At 40.8% G+C, this 23,970-nt stretch overlaps 1 protein-coding gene across 2 annotated transcripts; it reads right to left on the bottom strand.

The window, feature by feature from the left end:
* Positions 1-11: 11 nt before the first annotated feature.
* Positions 12-7,691, bottom strand: gpr143 (G protein-coupled receptor 143). Of its 2 annotated transcripts, none has more exons than XM_034109517.2 (9): positions 7,289-7,681; positions 5,813-5,922; positions 5,382-5,476; positions 4,884-4,976; positions 4,548-4,657; positions 4,350-4,458; positions 3,393-3,510; positions 2,526-2,778; positions 12-677 (listed from the first exon to the last, which is right to left on the bottom strand). In XM_034109517.2, the coding sequence occupies exons 1-9, from the start codon at positions 7,542-7,544 to the stop codon at positions 574-576; spliced, it is 1,248 nt and encodes a 415-aa protein (XP_033965408.1). In that variant the 5' UTR covers positions 7,545-7,681; the 3' UTR covers positions 12-573. The 2 variants fall into 2 exon arrangements, with proteins under 2 accessions (XP_033965408.1, XP_033965409.1); XM_034109518.2 differs by lacking the exon at positions 12-677 and adding an exon at positions 691-885 and having other exon boundaries at positions 7,289-7,691.
* Positions 7,692-23,970: the final 16,279 nt, after the last annotated feature.

A 23,970-nucleotide genomic window follows, 5' to 3' on the forward strand; every position in this document is an offset into this window, starting at 1 on the left:
CATGGAGCCTGTGTGTTTAATTGTGTTTTAATTAGCACAGAAGTATTTGTGTTGGTCTGCAACCACTCAAGACATACAAAAAGTGTCATCAACAAAATGTTTTCAAATACAAGATGGACAACTGTAAATACAGTAATTGTTTAAAAAAAACAGACACTAGTTAGCTTATTACATTCTGTCATGCTTTCAGAGGTTAATGACAATAATTGACAAACATTAATGTAGTAAATCGCCCGGGATCATTATTTACTGAAGGCACTTTGAAAGGTCAGCCTGTTGGCTGGTAATATTTAAATGTCGTGTTTGTTCCATTGACTGGCTGCTAAAGAGACAGTGACATATTGTGTACTGTTCAGCTTCAGTTACAGTACTACACTGTACAAACAGATTGAGAAAGGCTTGGAACCAAGAATTTCACTTTTTCTGTTTTACCAACTAATGAAATCTCATGACCAGTTAATATCTGGAGGAAATCTCAATGGGAGAAAATAGGCTAAGAGAATAAATCCTAAAACAACAGTAACTTAAAGAAAGATGTCCCACAGGAGGAGCAGAAGGAGGCGGGTTGTTCAGCTAGTGCCTCACAGAGTTCTCCAAGGATTCTCCGTCAGCGTCTACATCCTCATACTCTCGTGGCTCGGTGGAAATGTGGAATTCAACTGTACTAGACTCTGAACCTATCGAGACAAAATAAGGCAGAATACTGGGTGTTACTGCACAAACACCTGCACAGCTCATCAATGGACTTATCTATTGAGATGCTGATCTTTGATTTATACATCCCTCAGCACAAATGTATTTTGGGAACGTTAGCATATCCTGTAAATGCAGTCTGTAATGATTTTCATGTCTATACCTGAATTTGAGTGGAAGACGGAGTCAAATCTATATGAATGAATGAAAAACATAAATCCTTTAAAAAATCTTTACTTTATTTCTAATGAATTGTAATTTCAGAGACACTGAATATTGACACAAAACATTGAATAGACTTCTTACATGTACTACATTGTGCACAAACAATGTATACAATGCTTTACCGAATCATCCCAAAATACATTTAGTAATATAGAAACGGCACAGAAGACATATCAAAGTAACAAAAGTAAATGTGTCCCAGTAAAAACACCAAATCGATGTTCAATATACACTCAGTAGCACGATTATTTGGTAAACCTAGCTAAAACTAAAGTGATGTAATACAACTCTCTTGCTTTTAATCTTAGATGCAAGTTTATACTATTAGCGGCTCCCTTCATACATATTAATGAGGGTAAACATGTCTCTTAGTACAATACAAATATAATTGAACAGTACAAAAAACTACACAATCAAGTTTTACATAGTTTCACTTAACGGACATTTCTTCCCATTCCTAAAGATTAATTATAAGACTGTTGTATTAAACTGGACTAGTTCTATTTATGGCTACCATGTACACATGCAACTGAGTGTATTTCACATGTTTATCCTAATAATGTACAGCTGTGCCATTGTTCTCTGCATGTCATTAGATGCATTTCAATAATGACGAATTGTGTGAAGGAGCCACAGTTGCAGCACCCTTAACAGAAGGTCAGGATATGCACACATGATGTGAAAACGTATGCCCTGACCTGACACGGTGAAACTCATGCTGAATTATGAAAATACCCGATCATTATGAACAAAAAATCCGTAACAATTTCATGCTACTGTACTCAGTCGGCGTGGATAGAACAGAAAATCCTGCAGGGGGTTCATGACCCTGAATGCCTCATGACCCTGAATGCCTCATGACCCTGAATTACTGCATCCAGAAGGAGTTTTCTTGACTATTAAAAACTAATCACAGAGAGCTTCAAGTTCAAGCTGGTCAATGTCACCATGTCACCAATCACACATCTCTCAGTAGATAATATCACAGGATAATGATTCCCTAAAAGAAATCAAATGCTTCATATAAGAAACCAGTTCAGCAGACATCATGCAGCCAGAGGTGGGAAGTAGTGTTATTTTTCTTCTTACATTTTTAACACAAATATCTGTACTTTCTACTTCTTACATTTTCAACACAGGCTGGTTACTTTAGTTTTAATGTGTGTTTGGTGGCCTGATGATTATTATTTAGAGTCATTGCGTGCCTGTTGATTTGAACAAGATCCGTGTATCCATCATTTCCTGGTCTTCTCTAAAGAAGAGGGACCAATGAAAACGTTGTCATTTTGCCGTTGTTCAGCATGGAAACATTCATTCGCTAACAATGACATTATTGTTCTATTAATATAAAGTGAGGTCAGTTACTCTATCAAACAGCTGGTAGTTATGGCTACTTTTTACATTTCGAAGCCCATATTTCTTTACTTTTACTTGAGAAAAGAAGTTCATGTCAGTACCAGAGTATTTTTTAAACACGAGTATCTGTACTTCTACTTGAGTAAAGGATGTGTGTACTGTTGCCTTCTCTGCATGCAGCCTACAGGAAGCGTTAGAGCGTCACCAGCCCTGATACACAGGTGAGCTGTTACTGGCACTAGCCCAATTACCTTCTGAGAGCACGCTGATGGCGTCAGAGTGCTGTCCGTTGCTCATCATGTTCTTCTTGGCTTCCTGGACATGGCTCTGGTAGAGCAGAGTGGTGCCCACCGTGGGATTGTGCGCCTCTGTGTTCGGCACTGAAGTAGAAGTGGAGTCCCAGGCCAGCTTCCTCCTCTGCTGCAGTCTGAAGTCAACATCGAAGCCCGTCCAGCCGTGAAAGGCCAGGGTGTTGAGGAACGCTTGCATAGGGTTTAGGATACCCTGAAAAGGTCAAAGGCAAAAAGTTGAAGGTTTTAGACAGAGATGACAAAAGTACACACATCCTTTACTCAAGTAGAAGTGCAGATACTCGTGTTTAAAAATACTCTGGTAAAAGTAGAAGTACTGACTAAACTTCTTTACTCAAGTAAAATTAAAGAAGTATGGGCTTCGACATTTACTTAAGTACAAAGTAACTACCAGCTGTTTTAAAGAGTAACTGACCTCACTTTGTATTAATAGAACAAACATGTCATTGTTAGCGAATGAATGTTTTGATGCTGAACAACGGCAAAATGACAACGTTTTCATTGGTCCCTCTTCTTTAGAGAAGACCAGGAAATGATGGATACACGGATCGTGTTAAATTCAATAGGCATCACGACACCAAACAGATTAAAACTAAAGTAACCAGCCTGTTTTGAAAATGTAAGAAGTACAAAGTACAGGTATTTGTCTTAAAAATGTAAGAAGTAAAAGTAAAAAGTCGTGGAGTAAAGTACTGATACCAGAAAAGTGTACTTAAGTACAGTAACGAAGTATGTGTACTCAACTAGTTCCCACCTCTGGTTTTAGATATTGATAAAACTAGTGTGCTTCATTCTTTGTGTACCTACCATTATAAACCATGTGATGAGGGCTGCGTTTCTGATATTCCTGAAGCCGTTGTCATTGATGTCTGTCTGCATCTCCAGGTAGAAGAGGAGGCTCTCGTTGATGATGTTGGGAACCCAGCTGAAACATCAAAATGTCTCATTAGCATTTAACAAATCTGTAAATGAACCCCTCTTAAAACCAACAGCTTTAAATGACATTATTATTTTCATTAAGTAAATATACAGCTGATATCCAGCTCTTATTTTGCTGTGGACCATGGTTATCACGACCTCCTATAACGACAATCATGCATAGATTAGCATGAATTGGTCACTTTATAGGAAGTGTTACACTACAGCAAGATTATAGATTATCTTATCTGTTATCAAATGTATAACCTAAGTAATGCATGACTCATGGTGAGGAGATGCATGAGTTAATGCAGGGTGCATCAGAGGTTGTGTTGTGAATTGTGATTAGCTAAGGAATATTGATTCACTGTTACGTCATACATTCATTACATGCAATAACATATAGAAATGCATGGTTTAGAGTTGAGAATATAAAACATAATGATATGGTCCTTTGAATAAACATAATAAAATATTCTTATAAGAAAAAAGTGTAAAAACTAAATTACTTCCTTGAGTCTTGTTGTCATTATAAGGTTGTCAGGAAACCAGCAAACTAAGATCACATTGTTTTTACACATTGTCAAATTAAACGAGGTTTACCATGGTATTTAGTTAGCTTTAGACTAGAGGTGCTCTGTGGTAGATTGTATTGCTTTGGAGTGCCAGGCTAGCTCGTTGTGCTAAGCTAACTGGCTACTGCTTAATACCACTCTCCTGTCTGTATATTAAATATATATAAGTTACAATCTTCTCCCTTAAACCTCAGCAAGAAACGTGCTGCTGAAAATATCAGAATATTTCTTTGAGTGTAATGTATCCCTTTGATAAACAATGTTAACATACCAGATGAAGAACACCAGCATAATTTTAAAGAAGCGTATTTGTATCTCATTGGCCAGCCGTCTCTCATTTTCTGTGTAGATTCCTTGTCGTCCTTTTAGCAAAGATGTCACTAGATTGGAAGAAAAAAATAAGTAGATATTGAAAACCCATGCATGTACATGTTTAAGAATATATATAACGTAAAAGTATAGGAATTACCTGCAGATATGGTCCGATTAAAGAAGATAGGATTGGCCACGAGGACCAGCAGCATTGGTGCGTATGTGGTGACATAGTGAGGGATAGCATGCTGGAGGCCTTGCTCACAACTGCACACAATGCAAGAGAACATTACAGTTAGCATTGCTGATCACAACTACATCACTGGGAGATAAATTCTTAACCCAGTTTCAACATCTTTTTTCTATGGGAATACACACTGACTTATTCATCCACAGTTTTACTGATAGCCTCAGGCTCTTGAATGACAAAAGACAGTGACAAAATGCTGGAAGGTGCTAGACCGTGCATCTAAGGAACAACAAAGGGACTTACTCAGAGATGGATGGATAGTAGAGCATGGCCACTCCTTCCACACACAGCAGCACGGCCAGACCCCATGTAATCATGTGGTAGAGGATAATGGTGCTGATGGGAAGAGAAACAAGTCATGAGACTGTGCTCCCAGCACATGCTGCTCTTTTATCTTGAGGATACATTTTCTTTTCAATGGAGAAAACAAATGTACAACACGGACTGAGGTTTGAAATGTATTGTTAGCCCATTGAAACACAGGAAGAACGTTAAAACAGTATAACTGATCCATCTGTATACCTTTAGGAAATGCTCTCTCTACAACAAATTTCAAACTAGTTGTAGGGTAAGTCATGCGAGAAGAAGCAACACATGACTAGCACAAAGGAGGAATAAGTGAGAGAAGGATGTTTCACACATTCTCAGCTCAGTTTAAGGCTTTGCGCTTCATCTTGTGATTAATGGAGAAGATGTTAAGGTGATAATGAAATATGGAAGGTGATGCTCAGATAGGCCTACCTCATTCCTGCAGAAGTTTTCACCACCAGGAAGACATCGACAGCATAACAAAAGGTCCACCAGAAAGAAGCGCTAAAAAACAACTGGATCCACATCTGTAACGCATAAATTCGTAAAGTCATTCGTCATAATAAGAAGCATGAGTAACTGAGGTAAATATGTTATGTGTGACTTTACAGTTGAAAAGCCGTGGGCTAACCGATATTTTACAGTCAGTCGTGCATGCTTGCTGAGCATGAGTGAAATCTGGATTTCCCAGGATCACGCATGATTTAGAATAAACAGAATTATGAGTTTGTGTCCGCGATAGCGCCTTGTTCTGTCATGTCAGGCATGAAGCTGAACTTAAACAACCTGTATGGTAAATGTACTTAACTTAACTGTTTGACTGTTAAAAAAGGGGAAGATTTGTCAAAATGCATCATACATACTGCGCTGCCGACACAGAAGACCTCTGGCCAGACCTCGGTGCTGTTGGCCACTGAGATACGCTCAATGACGTTCGGCAGGCCCAGCCAGACAGATGACCGCACAATGATACCTGGAGGAGGAAAACAACACATGATCTCATGTTTGTAACCTGTTGAGAGAACCAGACAGCCTGCTGGAAGAGGAAATAATACAAAACAAAACAGGGATCTGGATTTGATTAACATTTAAAGCATCATTTCATTCTGCATTATTAAGTGTGTTAATTAAGTACATTCAGTCATGGGAGTCCTTTTAATAGCAGATTTATGTCATGGAAATATGAACTACCTCCAGGTGTGTTTTATAAGGGTGTTTCCATTTCCTACACAGGACTCTTCACTGTGGATGGAAAAACAGGGAGCTCTCCCAGAATGTTAATGTGATGCAGACTACATGCTGTTGTATATTTCTCTTTAAACTGTGTCATGGATGTGCTTCAAGCTGTTATTCCGCAGTTGTGGATGGATCTCGCCGGGCACTAAGCACACAGTAATACATGACTTCATCTGCCTCCTCTCTCACCAGGCAGGAGCACAGGCAGGGTGGTGAATGAACAGCTCGAGTGTCACATTGGTTCGGTGCGCTGAAAATACTCTTACAGCCTTTTTCAGCAGAGGTGGGAGAAGTACTCAGATCGTGTACTTAAGTAAAATAAGAAGTACCAGAGTGTAGGAATACTCTGTTACAAGTAAAAGTCCTGCAATTAAAATGTTACTCAAGTAAAAGTGAAAAAGTACCAAAAGTAAAAGTATACTCATTATGCAGATTGGCCCATTTTAGAATTATATATATTATATGTTTTTATTATAAATGATTGATGCATTAAAGTGTTATCAAAGCAGGTAAAGCTGCAGCAAGTGTTGATTATATCCACATCATTAATCCATATCTTCAGAGTAACTAAAGGTATTAAATAAATGTAGAGTAGAAGTAGGCTACATTATTTACCTCTGAATTGTACTGGAGTTGAAGTACAAAGTAGCAAAACAATGAAATACTCAATACTACTTAGTTACTTTACACCACTGTTTTTCAGTGTTAATAACATGTAGGTAGTGGTTGCTATAAGAACAATGCTGCATTCAGATCAACAGGAACAAATGGTTTGCAGTTGTTAGGAGTCATTCATGACTCACATGAGAGGATAATGATTCATTCTTTTGTTTCGTAATAAGTTGCTTTAGAACCAAACATCTCAAATAAAGCTATCACTTTGAGTTTAGATTTGCGTATTCAAAGTTTGTTATCAAGTTTTAAGTTGACCAAGAGTGGGCCATTTTTAAAAGTTATGTGTTATGTTATTCTCTGTTTCACATGTCAGATAAACTGATGCCATGCAACAAAAGGGTTAAAAACAACATATTTGCGAGTGTAATTAAATCCAGAAACCCACGTTGTGAAACAGTATTCTGAGTGAAAGCAGGACTGTTCTTTACCTATGCATCCCAGTATGTCACATATACTGATGATGAACACTATCCGGGAGGAGGATGCGGGTCTGGGCAGCGGATACTGCCCGAGTCTTCTGTATCCTTTGCGTTTGGGCAGAATTTGTAAAACGGCAAACAAGAGACTGAGGGTCGCGCTGGCCAGACCCAGAGCAGCGAACAAATCGGGCTGGAAGGAGACCACGAAGTCTGTGGCCGCGTCCCGGTTCGGACAGCAGAAGGTCTCCAGCCGAGGGGAGGCCATGGCGCTCCGGGAAGAGAGGAACAGAGAAGTGGGCCCCGCTGTCAGGAGAAAGCAGAAAAGACAAGGAAGGAAGAGGAAATGATTGGGTGCATCAGCCGACTCAGTGAGAAATCACGGGGTTGAATCATCATGTGCTTCTATTTAATCCCTGCAGTTGTAGCTTAACTGTGCCACAATGCAAGAAACCGACAAAGGCCTGTGTGATTTAGGTCTCAAGTTAGGTGAGTTCAGCAAGCTACTGAATATCTAATATTTTAGTGAAATCATGAACAGTATTTTGCTGCAGTATCCCTGAAGAAAATACAGCAACATAACAATATAAGACGACATTTTTGATTTCATATACTTTATTGCAACACTGAGGCTAAATTGTATAGGCTCAAAAACACTGCTGATTTATTACAAAGAAAGTACAATGCATAAAGTAAGTGAATGCAACGACTTTATTCATTATCTACTGTAAACATAGATTGTGTACTTTTTAATTATAACAACACCACCAATTACTAAATTCATAGGCTTCATAATCAAAAACGTAATTGTTGAGCTAACGCCTATTAACACCAGATGTACAACACATCATGTTTAACAATGAAAGCATACAATATTTAGAATTTAGATTTTGAATAGATATACAGTATGTGGCTAGTTTAAGGTGGTCCATCCATCCCATTAGCCTCACTGTGTGGTATATTCTGGGATGCTGTAACAGGGATGTATGTGGAGCTTGCTGGAGGTGATGTGAGCCAAATGCTGTAACTTATCAACAGTCTGACCCACTGATAACCCTTGTGGCGTAGTGATATATAACAGACCTAACCATGTTACATTTGTGAAATGGGTGACCAGTGAATGCTGCCACTTTACCAACCTGCCATTTATGGGGCATGCTTTTGTGATAACAGACATTTTCCTGAATGTCAGAGCGACTTTAGGACTGGTCTCACATAGCCAGACTGAATTTGAGTTTTAATCCGAAAGGAATTAAATGTATGTTGGTCTAGCCTAATACAATTATTGGTTTGAACATGAACACAAAATCTGATTTTGATAAAGAAAAAAAACAATGGCTGTCCGTAAGTAGAGTAAGCAATGTCCTCTTTTCTCTTTGTTGTGGCTGTAGTGGAAAGGTCAGAGCTCAGGAACAAAGAGTTAAAAGCACATTTGTTTTGGCATAAACAGAAATGGTCAGCCTAAGAAAAAAAACCTCTCCTGTCCTCAGTCTCATAACAAGGATGACATGTGGTGCTTATGTGAGCTGACACTTGCACCAAGACCTTGCCTTGATATTATTTCCCTCCCAGTATGTATGCATGAGACATTGGTCCATGTCCAAATACTGGAGAGGTCATGGCAGCGGCTGGATCTGCCTGCTTGGACAGAGATCTGAGGAAACGGGTGGACATTTCAAGCAGATTTATTGGGGAAACAAAGCATCAAGGGCGTCCATTATTCAGTACTACAGAGAGGGCATTCATTGAGTTTGTCCAATGGCTTTCTAATCTATATGCACCTTCTCCGACCAGGCACAAAGTCAATTGTATGGCAAACTTGTAGCCTGCTGCCAGGGATTAACAACTCCCTGAAGAATATGGTTAGCATCGATTTGCTGTTTAAATATCTGTTGCTGCCCTCTGCTGGTGTGCAAACAATGGAGCTCAAGAAACAACAGATATTGCTGCTTTTGGGAATATCTGTTTGTGGAAAGATATAGCTACCATTACACATTATTGTACTATATTCATAGCCTACATGAAGCACTAGAAGCAGCGTAAATCAATACTTATAAGGGTGTATAAATATGGTGTATACTACGCCATAACACAGCTGTTAGAAGCACATTTATTTTATTTTCAAGATACAGACTTTGCGTGGGAACCTGATTGAGCTTTTTTAGGGAAGTCAGAGGTTGTGTAAGTGTATTGTTGTTTCTTATTTTCAGTTTGCTTCAAGCATGCTGGCCAGATTTGCAAAGACCGGAAGATACATAACAGAGAAGATAATGGATATTAACAAGAAAAAGAAAAAACAAGTTTATAATTTCTTTGTTGCCGTTTACATTTTGAATTATATTTGTTATTTTTAAAATCAAATGCATCTATTTTAGATGATATATTTATTTAGATGTAGGTTTTTTTTGTAATATTATTGTATTAAGTATAATTTATTAAATAAATAAATATGAACACTATACAATGTCTTTATTTTGATAGTTACCAGAATACATTGTATATGTAATACTAACATAAGCTGGTGATAGATAAATGCTGGTCTTCTGGTATGCCAGCAGACAAATATTTATAAAGAAAGAAACAGAAGGGAGGAAATCATGATAGCTAGACTCAGAATAAATCACACAGCATTGAATGGTACGCTGCATGTCATGGGGAAAAGTAACAGTGACAAGTGTAGGAACTGTGGAGTTAAAGAAAATGTGGAACATTTATAAAGCTGAAAGAGAAAAACTAAAGGATAACGTTTTAGAGGCAGAGAGGGAACGGAGTGTGGTTGGTATTTTGGGAACAAAAGGAGAGGGAGAAAGAGCTACCAGAAAGGCACTGTTTACCTTTAGTGAAACTGGGGTGGGTAAAACTATCTAACATTAGGTCAGGAAATATCATAGATTGTTGTTTTGTTTTGTTTTATTTATTATGTTTTTTATTTATTTATTTTTGGATTAGATCATAGATACGTCCATGAGTTAAGAGATGGAATGATATGATGATTCACACTCATGTACAGTAGGTGGCGGTATGCACCTTAAAGTTGTTTGCAATCTGCCAAAAAACCGAGAGAAGAAGAAGTCAACTGGTTTGCCAACGGACAATTTACACCGAAGAAGAAGAAGCGAACATTTCTGGCGGGTGAAATTTAGAGTATCAGATTACATGCGATGTCTGACTCTGAGAATTTAGTAGTTTGCCTTATCGTCCTTCTCCTCCATTTTCTTCCTCTTCTCGAGTAGATAGTGTGGTGCTGTTGCTTTGGTCTGGGTCTCTGGATCTGTGAGCTAACCACGCCCCGTTCATTTGCATATAAGGAATGGAAATGTCTCATCATGAAATACAAGTCACCTGAAATAAATAAATGCGTCATTATGAAATACAAGTCATCTGAAATAAATAAATAAATATGTCATTATGAAATAAAAGTCTCTTGAAATAAAAAAATGTGTCATTATGAAATAAAAGTCCCATGAAATAAATAAATGTGTATTTAAATGTACATGTATACATATCTATTGCCTCATTTATTTATTTCAGAATTTATTTCATAGGCATATTTATATATATATGTATTTATTTAATTATGTATTTATTTAATTTTGGCTTAAATGGCATTCCATACTATGAGTACACATTTACTGACACAAACATTTGTATCATCTGTTATAGACCCAAATACGTTAAAAAAATAAGAACTCATTCTCAAAAAAGATAAATGCCATTCTTAAATAACGAAAAAAGCGATCATGAAAATGTTCCCAATAAAGGAAGAAAATGATTTTTGACCACTTTGTTGTTCAGATATATCACATATTTGTAACTAAATGATACATTAATTGAAACAAAACACAGTATAAACTGAGGAGTGACTCCCGTGAGGTTCATGTATTTTCTTCACTCCGCTGGGAAACTGCTCTCATGTCAAGAAGCATCAGATCAGTGCATGCACTGCCTCGTCCAATCAGTGAGCGATCCAATGTGAGCGATACACAGTAAGGGGGCGGGGCGAGTGTCTGAGGATTTCATCGAAGGATGGTCTGGTGGTTCCTCGGTTAAAGCTCCTCTATTATCGCTCCTCGCTTCTCGGTCCTCCGGCAAAAAAGAGAACCGCAGTGACGCGTCCTAAAACCCGGATGTAAACTCCTTCTGGTTCCTTCGTCAAAAACGCAATGCAATTTCTCTATAGGATTTTGGAAAATAGCTCGAAATAAGGTCTGTGGTTGACACACATTTAAGAGAGGGCTCACGTTTTGTTCAGCCGGATAATCTCCACATGTCAACCCTACTTTTATAATTTTTGAATCATAAATCTAGTCGCCAGAAGCAAAATGCTAACGTTATGCTATAAACGAACTACAAGCTAGTACAGCAGCAGGGTCGCACGACTTCAACGTCACGCCAATTTAAGATCGTTTCAACTGACTTGCACTGAAACTGCACTTTGAACACTTTAAATATATTAACATTTTAAACTGTATACCCCGGTCATCTAGGCCCTTTTTTGTATGTTTAATGTATACCACGTTTATCTAGGCCCTTTTTGTGTTGTTTTATGTATACATGTCACACTGTGGGAAACGATATTTCTGGATGTATAACACATGTAGAATGTTTGACAATAAAGCTGACTTTGACTTTCGCACGCTTGCATATTTTAACAAAGCTTTTCATTTTAGCCACACTGAATTTAACTAGAAGTCATGACTGTCAATTACCAGTCTGATATCGTTTTACAAAGATGACAAGAAGAGTGTAGATAGAGGAGAGAACCACTACAAGTCAGGACACGTACAACAGTGCAGCCTAGATGAAGGTGTGCTTACCGGTGTTGTCAGGGCTAGCATGAGGGACAAGGTTTATAGTGTCGGTGAGTAGTGATAGCAAGAGTACCGTTAACCTAGAGTTAATTTATTCACATTAGTGACATTAATTCCCATCAACAAATCCATTTTATGTGTCACATGAAATCTTTATTACAGACCAGTAAACACAGAAATATCCATGAAATAAACATACAGTATAGGCTATAAACAATTAAAGGGATAATTGGGAAGGCATTACAAATGTAAATATATTTTAAATAATAAAACAATCCCACCACCACAAGTATCTACAGGAGAAGAGGGAATTCTCTCCACAAAATGTGAATGCCCACGTGGAGAATGGAAATGCAGTCATGCGGCTGCATTAGCCATCTTTGCCATCCACAATTTCAGCTGCACTGGCTTCCTGTGTGTCAAAGAATATATTTCAAAAATACTGCTACTGGTTTATAAAGCACTGAATGGTTTAGGCCCAAAATACATTTCTGACCTCCTGCTAAATTATGAACCATCCAGATCTCTCAGGTCTTCAGGGACTGGTCAGCTTTCTGTCCCCAGAGTCAGAACTAAACATGGAGAAGCAGCATTCAGTTATTATGCTCCAAATATCTGGAACAAACTCCCAGAAACCTGCAGGTCCGCTGCAACTCTTACTACTTTTAAATCCAGGCTGAAGACTTTTCTTTTTGTCGCTGCTTTTAATTGAACTATTCATATCTTAGACTGCACTGTAACTTTTATCCATGTATTTTTTCCTTTAATGTTTCTTTTATTAGCTTTTCTTTTTAATGACTGATTTTAAATGCCATTTTCTTAATGTCTTTCAATTTTGTAAAGCACTTTGAATTGCCTTGTGTTGAAAAGTGCTATATAAATAAACTTGCCTTGCCTTGCACTGACACCCCCTGTCAGTGGAAGAAGCCAAAGGCAGCTAAACGTACGCATTCAGTGGAGGAGCTATTTCTTCCAACCAATAACTAATTTAACCCGCTGACAAGAGAGCCCACCTCCGAAGATCGTGACTGGCTGAGGGACAGACTCGGGGGCAGGTTCTCAGGAATGTATTTGCTTCTCTCCCCCGAGCCAGAAGAGGAACACTACAGCTTGGAAACACTTACGGCCCGTCTACACTACAGCGTCGAAAGCTCCAAGCAGCTCCAAGCTGCCCATTCACTTTCAATGGGGTGACGTCACGTAGCCGCGCTTTTTCGCCGAACTGAATTGTGGGTAGCAGAGCGAGGCGTCTCAGGCGACCCAGGCGACCAGAAGTTGAACATTGTTCAACTTCTGGTCGCCTGGACGCCGGAGTAGCCAGCGCCAGCCAATCAAATCCCGTTTCCCAAAATCTGACAGCTGAAGCGCCAGCCAATCAAACCGCGTCTAAGCTGGGAGAGATATCCCGCCGTTCATTTCTATATTTCAAAAAAAGTCGGAGGAGAAACTAACTATCACCGTAGCAATCACCCGGTTTTGTATGACCAGACCCTCTTCACCTACCGGGACACAAACCGGAGGAACCAGCATGGAGGGAGGTGGCAGAGGCAGTGGGGGGAACTGGTAGGTTTTCGCCTGTTTGGGGAGTTTATATATATATTGCTCGCATAAAATCCCCGGGGGTTTTTGCTTTGTATGTCGGGGGCGGGAGATTCATGTGATTGGTTGTTGGTCGTGTTGCTTGAATAAAATCCCCAAGCTCCAGACACGCCCAGCTCCAAGCTATTTTTGGAGCTGTAGTGTGGACGCTGCGTTACTGTTCCTGAAATTATCAAATCTGTTGGGCATCAGGGACCTGAGGCAATTGTGGCAAGCATGGCATTGTCTGAGGAGCAACAGAGGGCAATTCAGGTGGCTACCACTGGTCAGCGAACCAACCCAAACTGGCATTTGTTCAGGAAAGGAAGGTTGACTGCCAGCAACTTTGGAGCTGTCCTGAGGTCAAAGCGTGTGACTGCTTCCCTTATTGCCAGGGTAACAACAGGCCCTTGATGGTGTTTTGTCTGTACAGTGGGAGACTATGAATGAATGTGAGGGCGTCAGGGCATTCACCACTGCAACCCAGATGCAGGTCCATGAGTCAGGTTTGTGGCTCTCCCAATCAGGAGTGTTGGGGGCATCTCCAGATGGTCTGGTAGGGTCTTCAGCTGTGCTGGAGGTAAAGTGTCCCTACGGAGCCAGGGAAATAACAATTAGTGAAGCATTGCAAATCAAGGGCTTCTGTGTCAGTAAGGAAGGAGTAACATTCAGCCTGCGTGAGGAACATCCTTACTGGCACCAAGTGCAAGGTCAGCTTCACCTCACTGCAAGAAAGAAGAAGAAATTAAGAAATTGTGAATGGTTTTTAATTTACATTTACTCGCCTTTGCAATGTTGTGGTTGTTAGAGTGTTAGGTTTCCTGTCAGCTCGTCTGTTGGGAAGATATACAATATTAGTTTCATGGAAGTCACACCGTCACATATAAGAGCATTAAGACATACAGTAGGCCTACATAGGCTAAAACAAAAACATCTAAAGATATAACCTTGCACTTTGATAAGTCTCGTGAACATTTTCACTATTTTGACATTTTATAGATCAAAATTGAACTAAATAAATAAATGGTAGATTAATCCATATTGAAAATAGGTGTCAGCTGCTACACTAATTATAATAGTTATATTTCTTAATTAATTAAGATATTACTGTATTGATCCCAATTTGGGAAATGTTTGTGTTGCAGCAGCATAACAAGAAAAACAAAATATAAGTTATATATATTAAATTGAATATAAATGTAAAATGTACATGTGATTTTACATCCAAGAGAAGCTATGGAGCAGAGAGTTCTCTGCCAGCCAGAGGTGATTTGTTATTAGTTCAATATGTCAAACTGATTTCCCTAACTACAATCTTTAGTTACATGATGAAACGTTATGCTGCTTGTACTAATTAGACTTATCATATAAGCCACACAGGTTTTAATAGGATTTATTCATTATCTTTACTTATGTTGCGGTCTTTTCAGCAGCGCCATCTCTAAAACGGCGATACAGTCACTACCCATCATTTAAATTTCACCGTGACATGGACAAAAATGTAATGTCAGCTTACCTCATGGCACGAATCCAGACTCTCCTTTGGAAAACATTGGCCGGGAAACGATAGAACGAGCACGTTTCATACGAAGACCTGTGGCTGCAACCCGGAGCAAAGCAACAAACCATTGCGTAGCTAACTAGTAGCGCTAGCTTTAGCTAACGTTAGCCAACGAAACAAACTGCCGAGTAAAATTGGAAAACACTGGTAATTAATTATTCTCAGGGATGCAAACTCATCAGGAATGGAAAAGGTGACAAGGACCCGAGCCCCCCGACCCCACGGAATAACAGAGGATTTTAGCAGTCAAAACAACTAAAGCAGCAGTGTTAATAATAACAGAAATGCTAAAGAGTCACATCTAATAGAAATATATAAAAGCATTTATTTTAATTGTGTAGCAGTCAGTTTATAATTTTGGCAGCACTGTTGAGCATTTTGAAAATCTATTGTCATGCCTCTGTGCAAGACTGAGTCTTTCTATCTTTATGGCATCTGGTGTAAAGTAACTAAATTCATAAACTCAAGTACTATACTTCGGTACAATTTTGAGATACTTGTACTCAGAGATGGGGTCGTTACTAAAAAAAAGTAATATATTACATATTACATATTACTTTAAAAAAAAGTAATATATTACACTACTTCGTTACTATCTACATAAAGTAATTCGTTACTTTACTCGTTACTTTACTCGTTACTTTACTCGTTACTTTACTCGTTACTTTACTCGTTACTTTACTCGCAGGGCCGGCCCGCCCCTCCCTACAGGCAGATCACGCAGACTGCTAAAGTTTCAAATGTTCTCTTTAGTTCAGTTTCCATTGTCGCATAAGACTTATCCAGATAGCTCCTGAATGTTTTCCTATCTGACCATGGCTGTCCTCTGTCTCCTGCTATCTGACCGTGGCTGTCCTCTGTCTCCTGCTATCTGACCGTGGCTGTCCTCTGTCTCCTGCTATCTGACCGTGGCTGTCGTCTGTCTCCTGCTATCTGTATATTTTGCGCAGTCTATCTCTGCTCACGCTGTTGCGTCAGCGTGTTCTCCTGCGTGTTGGCCATAGAGGCTTCTCAATACTCAAATTTCCCCTCCTGGACTCCTCGGTCCTCCGGTAGTGACCCGGAAATGAATTTCAGTGCGCCATTTTGAAGGACGTCTCATTTCTCTAAATGCACACCGAGGACCGAGGATCGAGCGTCGAGGAGGCTCTCTGGAGGAGCTATAACCGAGGATACACTGATGGTTCCTCCACGGCTCCTCCGTGGATGCATTTCCGGGATCGGTGGAGGCGTGACGCACGGCCGGACTTATCTCAGCCAATGACAGCTCTGCATGCATCCCCTGGATATCATTTTAGAACCTGCTCTCATCGCAATGCGATGTTTACAGTGAGAACAGCTGTGAGGTCCTGCAGAAAGCAGAGCAGTGTGTACAATATATATCACTCAGTATAACAGGCATACTCTCTTTATTTGCTTTAGTTTAGTAGATATCTACAAACAAAGAGTCCATATTTTTCTAAAACCATTTAGTGCTTCACATAATAAAATACACAACGGCTGTAGCCTGATTATGCTTTAGGAGCTGTAGGTGTGTGTAGTGTGTAGGTGTGTGTCACACACACCTACACACTGTACCACACGCACCTATACACTGTACAACACGCACTGGTACAGTGTGTATGTGCGTGTTGTACAGTGTGTATGTGTGTGTTGTACAGTGCGCAGATGCGGTGGACAGGCAGGTCTCAGTTGGTTTGGTGTCCTTACTTTTAATACTTACAAATACAACTTTTGGCCCGTAATTTCAATTCCCCATTTCAGCGACCAGAGAGAGGGGGGATATATATCCAGTCTCTGATTGTGTTACGTTATTATGAGAGTGCTCTCGTACTTTAAATTGTATATATTTATATAAATATATTTGTGTGTGTGTGTCCACATCTGTAGCCTGTTATTGTCTCATTATACCGCACTCTCAATGAATTCAAAGTAAATATGTGGGGGAACAATGTTCAGCTGATCTAACAGAGATTATAAAATATGACGAAACACCCGACAGCTGATGCCACATAATAATGAACGGACGTCGCTTTCATATGACCGCTCAGAGGAGAGGAGTTCTCATTTCTTTAAACGTCTGCTGCTTCCCCTCCTCTCTCCTCGGTTCCCCTCCTCGGTCCTCCGCTCGCATCTCCTGTGGGCGGGACTAAGTCTCGAGGAGGGGAGTCGAGGAGGGGAAATTTAAGAATTGAGAAGCCTCTCATGTGTTGCACTGGAGCCAGACTTCAGCCGAGCACGTACGAACTGCGCATGCGTGAGTGGCAATAACTCTCCTTACCAGCAGGCAGCGGTAGTGTGTATTCGTCATTCAAAACAAGCAACAACCGGAAAACAGAGAAGAAGAACTACGTGTGTGTGTGTGTGTGTGTGTGTGTGTGTGTGTGTGTGTGTGTGTGTGTGTGTGTGTGTGTGTGTGTGTGTGTGTGTGTGTGTGTGTGTGTGTGTGTGTGTGTGTGTGTGTGTGTGTGTGTGTGTGTGTGTGTGTGTGTGATATAAATAAACAACAGCTATGTGCGTTAGCTTCACCTAGCATGTGTTCTTTGCAGGTGTTTGTTGAGGTTTGATTATGACTGATTTTAGAAAGTAACGAAGTAACGCGTGTCGGGGCAATGTTAGTAACTGTAGTGTGATTACTGGATTATAAAAGTAGCGCGTTACACTACTCCGTTACTGACAAAGTAATATTATTACAGTAACGCGTTACAAAGTAACGCGTTACACCCAACTCTGCTTGTACTTTATTTAAGTATTTCAATGTTTTGCTACTTTGTTCTTCTTCTCCTCTACAGGTCAGAGGTAAATGGTGTACTTTGACTCCACTACATGTATTAATACCTTTAGTTACTTTACAGATGTGGATGAATGATGTAAAATCTAATCAAGTGTTGAATCAGACTTTAGTTCCACCTAACAGAGTATTCCTACACTCTGGTACTTCTACTTTTACTCAAGTAAAATACCTGAGTACTTCTACTTTTACTCAAGTACAAGATCTGAGTATTTCTGCTTTTAATCAAGTACAAGATCTGAGTACTTCTACTTTTACTTTAGTACAAGATCTGAGTGCTTCTACTTGTACTCAAGTACAAGATCTATACTAATACCACCTCCGTTTATAGCCTATGAAAAAAAAAAAAATAGAAAACGAAGGCTAAAGCTAATGTTAGCAGATAGTGACAATGTATGCTAGCTAGCTAGCTCAACGATAATATTGCGACAGAACAACTTTTCAGTTCACATCATGCTCTGCGCTCCGACAGGGAGCTCTGCTCTGAACACCTGAACGGCCCGTTCTAACAGCTGTTCACCAGCGGTCCAGTCTGTACCACAGTGACTCCGGACCGCACAGTTAATATTAACGAACGGCCGGCTGAAGCTAGACCATCATCGCGGAGCAGCAGAGCCGACAGGCAGGAAGACTCGAGCACACAGCTCGCGCTGCATTATAATATATAAAAAAAGAACACCATGCGTGTCATGATGGCACATAACAGCTCGTGGCCGAAGATTACTCTGGGTCCCAGACCCCCCCCATACCAAACAAATATTTTTATTGCAGATCTACATGAATCACACAAACGACCTATTTTGGATTCAAAACGGCGAATTTCGCCGAAAGGTGAGTGATTTTCATGCCTGATTCTATAATTTGTAAAACTATGGTGTTAAAAACGACAATTTCAAAAATACAGATTCTAATGGTCAGATATAGAGATACAGATACTAAATATACTACAGATACTAAAGATAGGCAGGTACTTGCTTTCACAGGGGAAAACAAACTTAGCGGGAGTGTTTACGTGTTCGGCGTAATGACGTACAACGGCCTCGACAATTTCTGTAGTCCTATTACTACCCCAGCAGTGGGGTCACTGCTGATGTATTTAATGTCGTAGAACAAAACGTGATTTATCTCTTACATTTGTGTCAACCACAGACCTTATTTCGAGCTATTTTCCAAAACCCTATGGAGAAAATGCATTGCTTTTTGACGAAGGAACCGGAAGTGCTAAAAATGCTAACTTACTTCAGGGTTTTAGGACGCGTCACTGCGGTTCTCTATTGGGACCAAGCGGCAAACTCTGGGGAACAGCAGGGAAGCCAATACGGAAGTGCCACACACTGCAGTTCATAAATGGGCCGCTAGGGACTGGCTGCAGAAAGGTGCAATTTCCATAGACCCCCATGTTAAAATGCCCAACTTTACAGCAGAAAAAAACATGTTTCTACCCATGGATGCAATACATATTATTATCGATATAGTTAGATTCCACCTTCATGATTATGAATCTGTGAGTGAATTGTTTTCTAACACAACCCATCCATCCATCCATCTTCTCCCGCTTATCCGTGGTCGGGTCGCGGGGGCAGCAGTTCCAGCAGAGAGCCCCACACTTTCTTTTCCCTGGCGACATCAACCAGCTCTGACTGGGGGATCCCAAGGCGCTCCCAGGCCAGCGAAGAGATATAATCCCTCCACCTGGTCCTAGGTCTACCCCTTGGTCTCTTCCCAGCTGGACGTGCCTGGAACACCTCCCTAGGGAGGCGCCCAGGTGGCATCCTAACTAGGTGCCCGAACCACCTCAACTGGCTTCTTTCGACGCGAAGGAGGAGCGGCTCAACTCCGAGTCCCTCCCTGATGACCGAACTTCTCACCTTATCTCTAAGGGAGACACCAGCCACCCGGCGGAGGAAACCCATCTCGGCCGCTTGTATCCGCGATCTCGTTCTTTCGGTCATGACCCATCCTTCATGACCATAGGTGAGGGTAGGAACGAAAATGGCCCGGTAGACAGAGAGCTTTGCCTTCCGGCTCAGCTCCCTTTTCGTCACAACGGTGCGGTAAAGCGACTGCAATACCGCTCCCGCTGCTCCGATTCTCCGGCCCATCTCACGCTCCATTGATCCCTCACTCGAGAACAAGACCCCGAGATACTTGAACTCCTTCACTTGGGGTAAGGACTCATTCCCTACTTGGAGTGGACAGTCCATCGGTTTCCTGCTGAGAACCATGGCCTCAGATTTGGAGGTGCTGATCCTCATCCCAGCCGCTTCACACTCGGTTGCGAACCGATCCAGTGAGTGCTGAAGGTCGCAGACACAACCCTTTTATTTATATTAGGTCTTAAAGTTTTTGCATAAATTAGGGCGTGGTCACGTTGATGGACACGTACATGCCTCACTGTCAGCTAACAGCAACTTGTCCACTCTGCTATGCTACAACCAGTGTTGCCAACTTGGCGATTTTCTCGTTAAATTTGGCGGCTTTCCAAACCCTCCGGCTACTTATTTGTGTCAAAAGCGACTAACGACTAATCTAACGATTTATAATGGTGTTATTAGGGACTTTTCTGGTGTTTGGAGACTCACGTATTGTTCTGAAGTTAACGAGCTGCGGGTGCTGCCGTGAGCCCCGCCTCCCTCCCATAGCACAGGCGCTCAGACTGACAGTTGCCTGGCCGCAGCAGAGCTGATGCTGCAGTCAGAGCAGAGAGGAGACAACCACACTCCCCCGCGTCGAGACTGCAAATGAATTGCGCATACGCCAACTGCCAATCCGTCCTGGTTTTGAGCGGGATTTAAATGTAAAATGTAAATGTTTCTTCACTCACTTTCACACTATAATACATAACTGCCTTTGCTTTGCTTTGACTCACACAGCCTCAGTCACTCAATCACCTCGTCCACTGTGTGTGTGCCTCTCTGTGAAAAGCTAAACATCATGGCACAGTCTAAATTGTATTCTCAAAAATACAGAAAGGAGTGGGAATCAAACCCTGAGTATAAAGGATGGTTGAAGCCATTTATTGGAGATGACACACGGGCATACTGCCTTTATTGTAAGCCATAACATGATATGCAAATTAGGCGATGACGTCATTTAGCGGCTTCTGGCGACTTTTCGGACAGCCAATAGCTACTTTCCTTACTATGGAGTTGGCAACACTGGCTACAACCATAGAGGCTACAACGTTAGTTAGTCATAGTACTGTACTTGACCCTTTAGCTTTAGCCGTGTTTGTGGTGATTGTGCCTTTTAGGGAATATTGTTACAAATACCAGACAATTAAAATGTCGTGCTGTGCGCTTGAATGTACTAACAGAACATCCAAGAAGTCTAAAATGATAATATTATACATGTTAACCCGTTCGCAGGTGTTTGTGTGCTTGGTAGCTTAGCTTGTTACTTATTAGCCAGCTAAGGACGTAACCCTTTATGCATACATATACATTTTAGTTTATGATTCAGCCTTGGGTAAGACTTTTATAGTCTATGGCTATGACGCCCATAATGCTAAACGGGAGCAAATGTTAATAGGGGACCCAATTATCCCAGTGGTGGCCGCCGGAGCTAACGGAGCCGCAGGGGGCTAGCTCCAGCCGGCGTCCCGGAGCTAGCCCCCTGCGGCTCTGTTAGGTCCGGGCGGTGGAGTCCGTCTTTTCTCAACGTGTGAATGACAAGCATTAAGAATAACAAAATATAGCTAATTCTCTTGCAGATTGTCTCATTTGATTATGAATGTAACGTTTATATAGGGGAACGACACTGTTAGCAGTAACTTGGTATGCATGTATTTCATGTTAGCTTAGCTTCTTAGCCTGAGCTAGCTCTGTTTACTTCCAGTTCGGAAGCAGCAGGTCCCGCCTCTTTGCCCTTATTTGGATTAGACTCTGACGTCACAGTCGAGCCGTTAGTGGCTGACTCCGCCTACTAAGGGCTTCACAGCAACTCTGCAGAATTCTATGGGTGACGTCACGGACACTACGTCCATTTATATATACAGGCTGCAGTCGGATAGTTTAAAAATCAGCTCCTAAGTTCTTAACCCTATGGTCTATTCCTTGACCTCTGAGTGAAACGTCACGGGGTTAAGGGATAGTGGATAGGAGAATTCAAACGGATTTAGGAGAAGAGAGTGCAGTGCTTTAGAGAATCAGAATGCACTTTCACTATCCGACGTGTTTTAGATGCGCCAGCGGACGTCATTTTGTGCATCTGCTGCTGTGGGGAAACTATGGAAACTACAGTTTTCTATACAGCGGACTACAACATGGATGTTTAATAAGAAGGAGGGACTACTGTAAACTCATCTAGAGACTCTGCACCGTGCTCTGATGCTGCTGTTTTGCTTTATGAATGTAGACAACAGAGAAACATATTCTTCATGACCAAAGTTGGAATTGAAATAAAAAAGGAAAGTGAAACGTATCAATCAATCAATCAATCAATGTTTATTTATATAGCCCAATATCACAAATGTTACATTTGTCTCAGTGGTCTTCACAGTGTGTACAGAATATCAGTATGACAATACGACACCCTCTGTCCTTAGACCCTCACATCGTACAAGGAAAAACTTCCAAAGAAAACCCAGTTTAAAGGGAAAAATGGGAGAAACCTCAGGGAGAGCAACAGAGGAGGGATCCCTCTCCCAGGACGGACAGACGTGCAATAGATGCCGTGTGTAAATTGAAAAGATAATACATTTGCAACATAAAACGTATGCTCTTCACTCTCTCCCTCCGGTTCACATTAATACTAATGATCCCAAAGATTGTATGAACTATGAAAAGATCTTAAAATCAAAACAAATGTATTTATTATAAACGTTAGTCCTTAACATCTATCACTGTGTATATCACCATTCAAACATCTTTTAAAAGTTGAACAAACTCCACACAGCTCAGTAAAGACTGTGAAATGTTGACTTTATTTGATAATTTCAGTAAAAACTAACGTTCATATTTCTCTTTTTGATTATAATCCTGATGAACGTTCAAAACAAAGCACTTTGACAACTTACCACCTACGTTTTAAAATGCTTAATAAGCACCGTAACTTTCATGATATCATTTCTCGGTCATAATCGGTTGTTTCCGTGAACGGCCGACTGTTGAGTGACGGCAAATGCTGCGGCTGCAAGGCATTGTGGGGCAGCATTTTCGCTTCACCTGTCGGTTAGGGAGGTCCAGTGGTTCCTAAGCTAAAGGAGGTTATAAAGGAAGTTTGAAACCTCCTTTCCTATCATTCTCATCATTCTAGAGAATTCGAACGGCACTTATCATGGCTGCCACTGAGGGACTTCCGGGTCATTTCACTCCTTTAGAAAGGTTCCTAAGCTAAATGGACTATTCGACTTCAGCCACAGTCTATGATTGGGACGCTACTCAAAATGGCGCAGACAAATCAACTTCTGGTGGGACCGAGGAGCGAGGAAATGAAAAATAAGAGAAGTGAGAAGGGCCCAGAGAGATGCCAGCAGCAGGGACCGTGTTATTAGCATCTGGTTAGCTAGCAGCACTAACGGACACAAGGAGCTGTTTGTTCCACAACAAGCTGGAGGAGAGTACTCTCCTCTCAGACTGAGAGGCTCAGGTGAGCTAAAGGACTCTCTGAGTGTTTCGATAGTTAACTTTAGTCTAAGTTATCTCAGTGGGTCTCAAACGGTTTGGTCACAAATTATTCAAAAGATTATTTCCGCGGCACACCTTCATATGATCACTATAGTTATAAAAAAAATAAGAGAATAAAGGAAAAACAGTTATGAAATACTATATGGCAGTAAAACAAGAATACATTTTGAAAGGGGAGTGATTTGTAAAATATCCATAAAGAAAAAGTACATCTGTTTACAGTTCTGTTTCATCTGGGTGTTGAGAGCATGGATGTATAATAAGAACTGGATACAGCGTTGGAGGCGGGGCCTCATTAATTCCTATGAGAGTTGCTCAACTTTTGA

The sequence above is a fragment of the Pseudochaenichthys georgianus genome, chromosome 21, assembly GCF_902827115.2.
Source record: "Pseudochaenichthys georgianus chromosome 21, fPseGeo1.2, whole genome shotgun sequence".
NCBI classification, from domain to species: Eukaryota; Metazoa; Chordata; class Actinopteri; order Perciformes; family Channichthyidae; genus Pseudochaenichthys; species Pseudochaenichthys georgianus.

Excerpts from the sequence above, each read along its gene's own strand:
- gpr143 (XM_034109517.2), bottom strand. The coding sequence starts at position 7,544 with ATGGCCTCCCCTCGGCTGGAGACCTTCTGCTGTCCGAACCGGGACGCG. Across the intron at positions 5,923-7,288 it reads TGACATACTGGGATGCATAG|GTATCATTGTGCGGTCATCT; the intron begins GTAAAGAACAGT and ends TTCCTCCTCCAG. Across the intron at positions 5,477-5,812 it reads TCTTCTGTGTCGGCAGCGCA|ATGTGGATCCAGTTGTTTTT; the intron begins GTATGTATGATG and ends TATGCGTTACAG.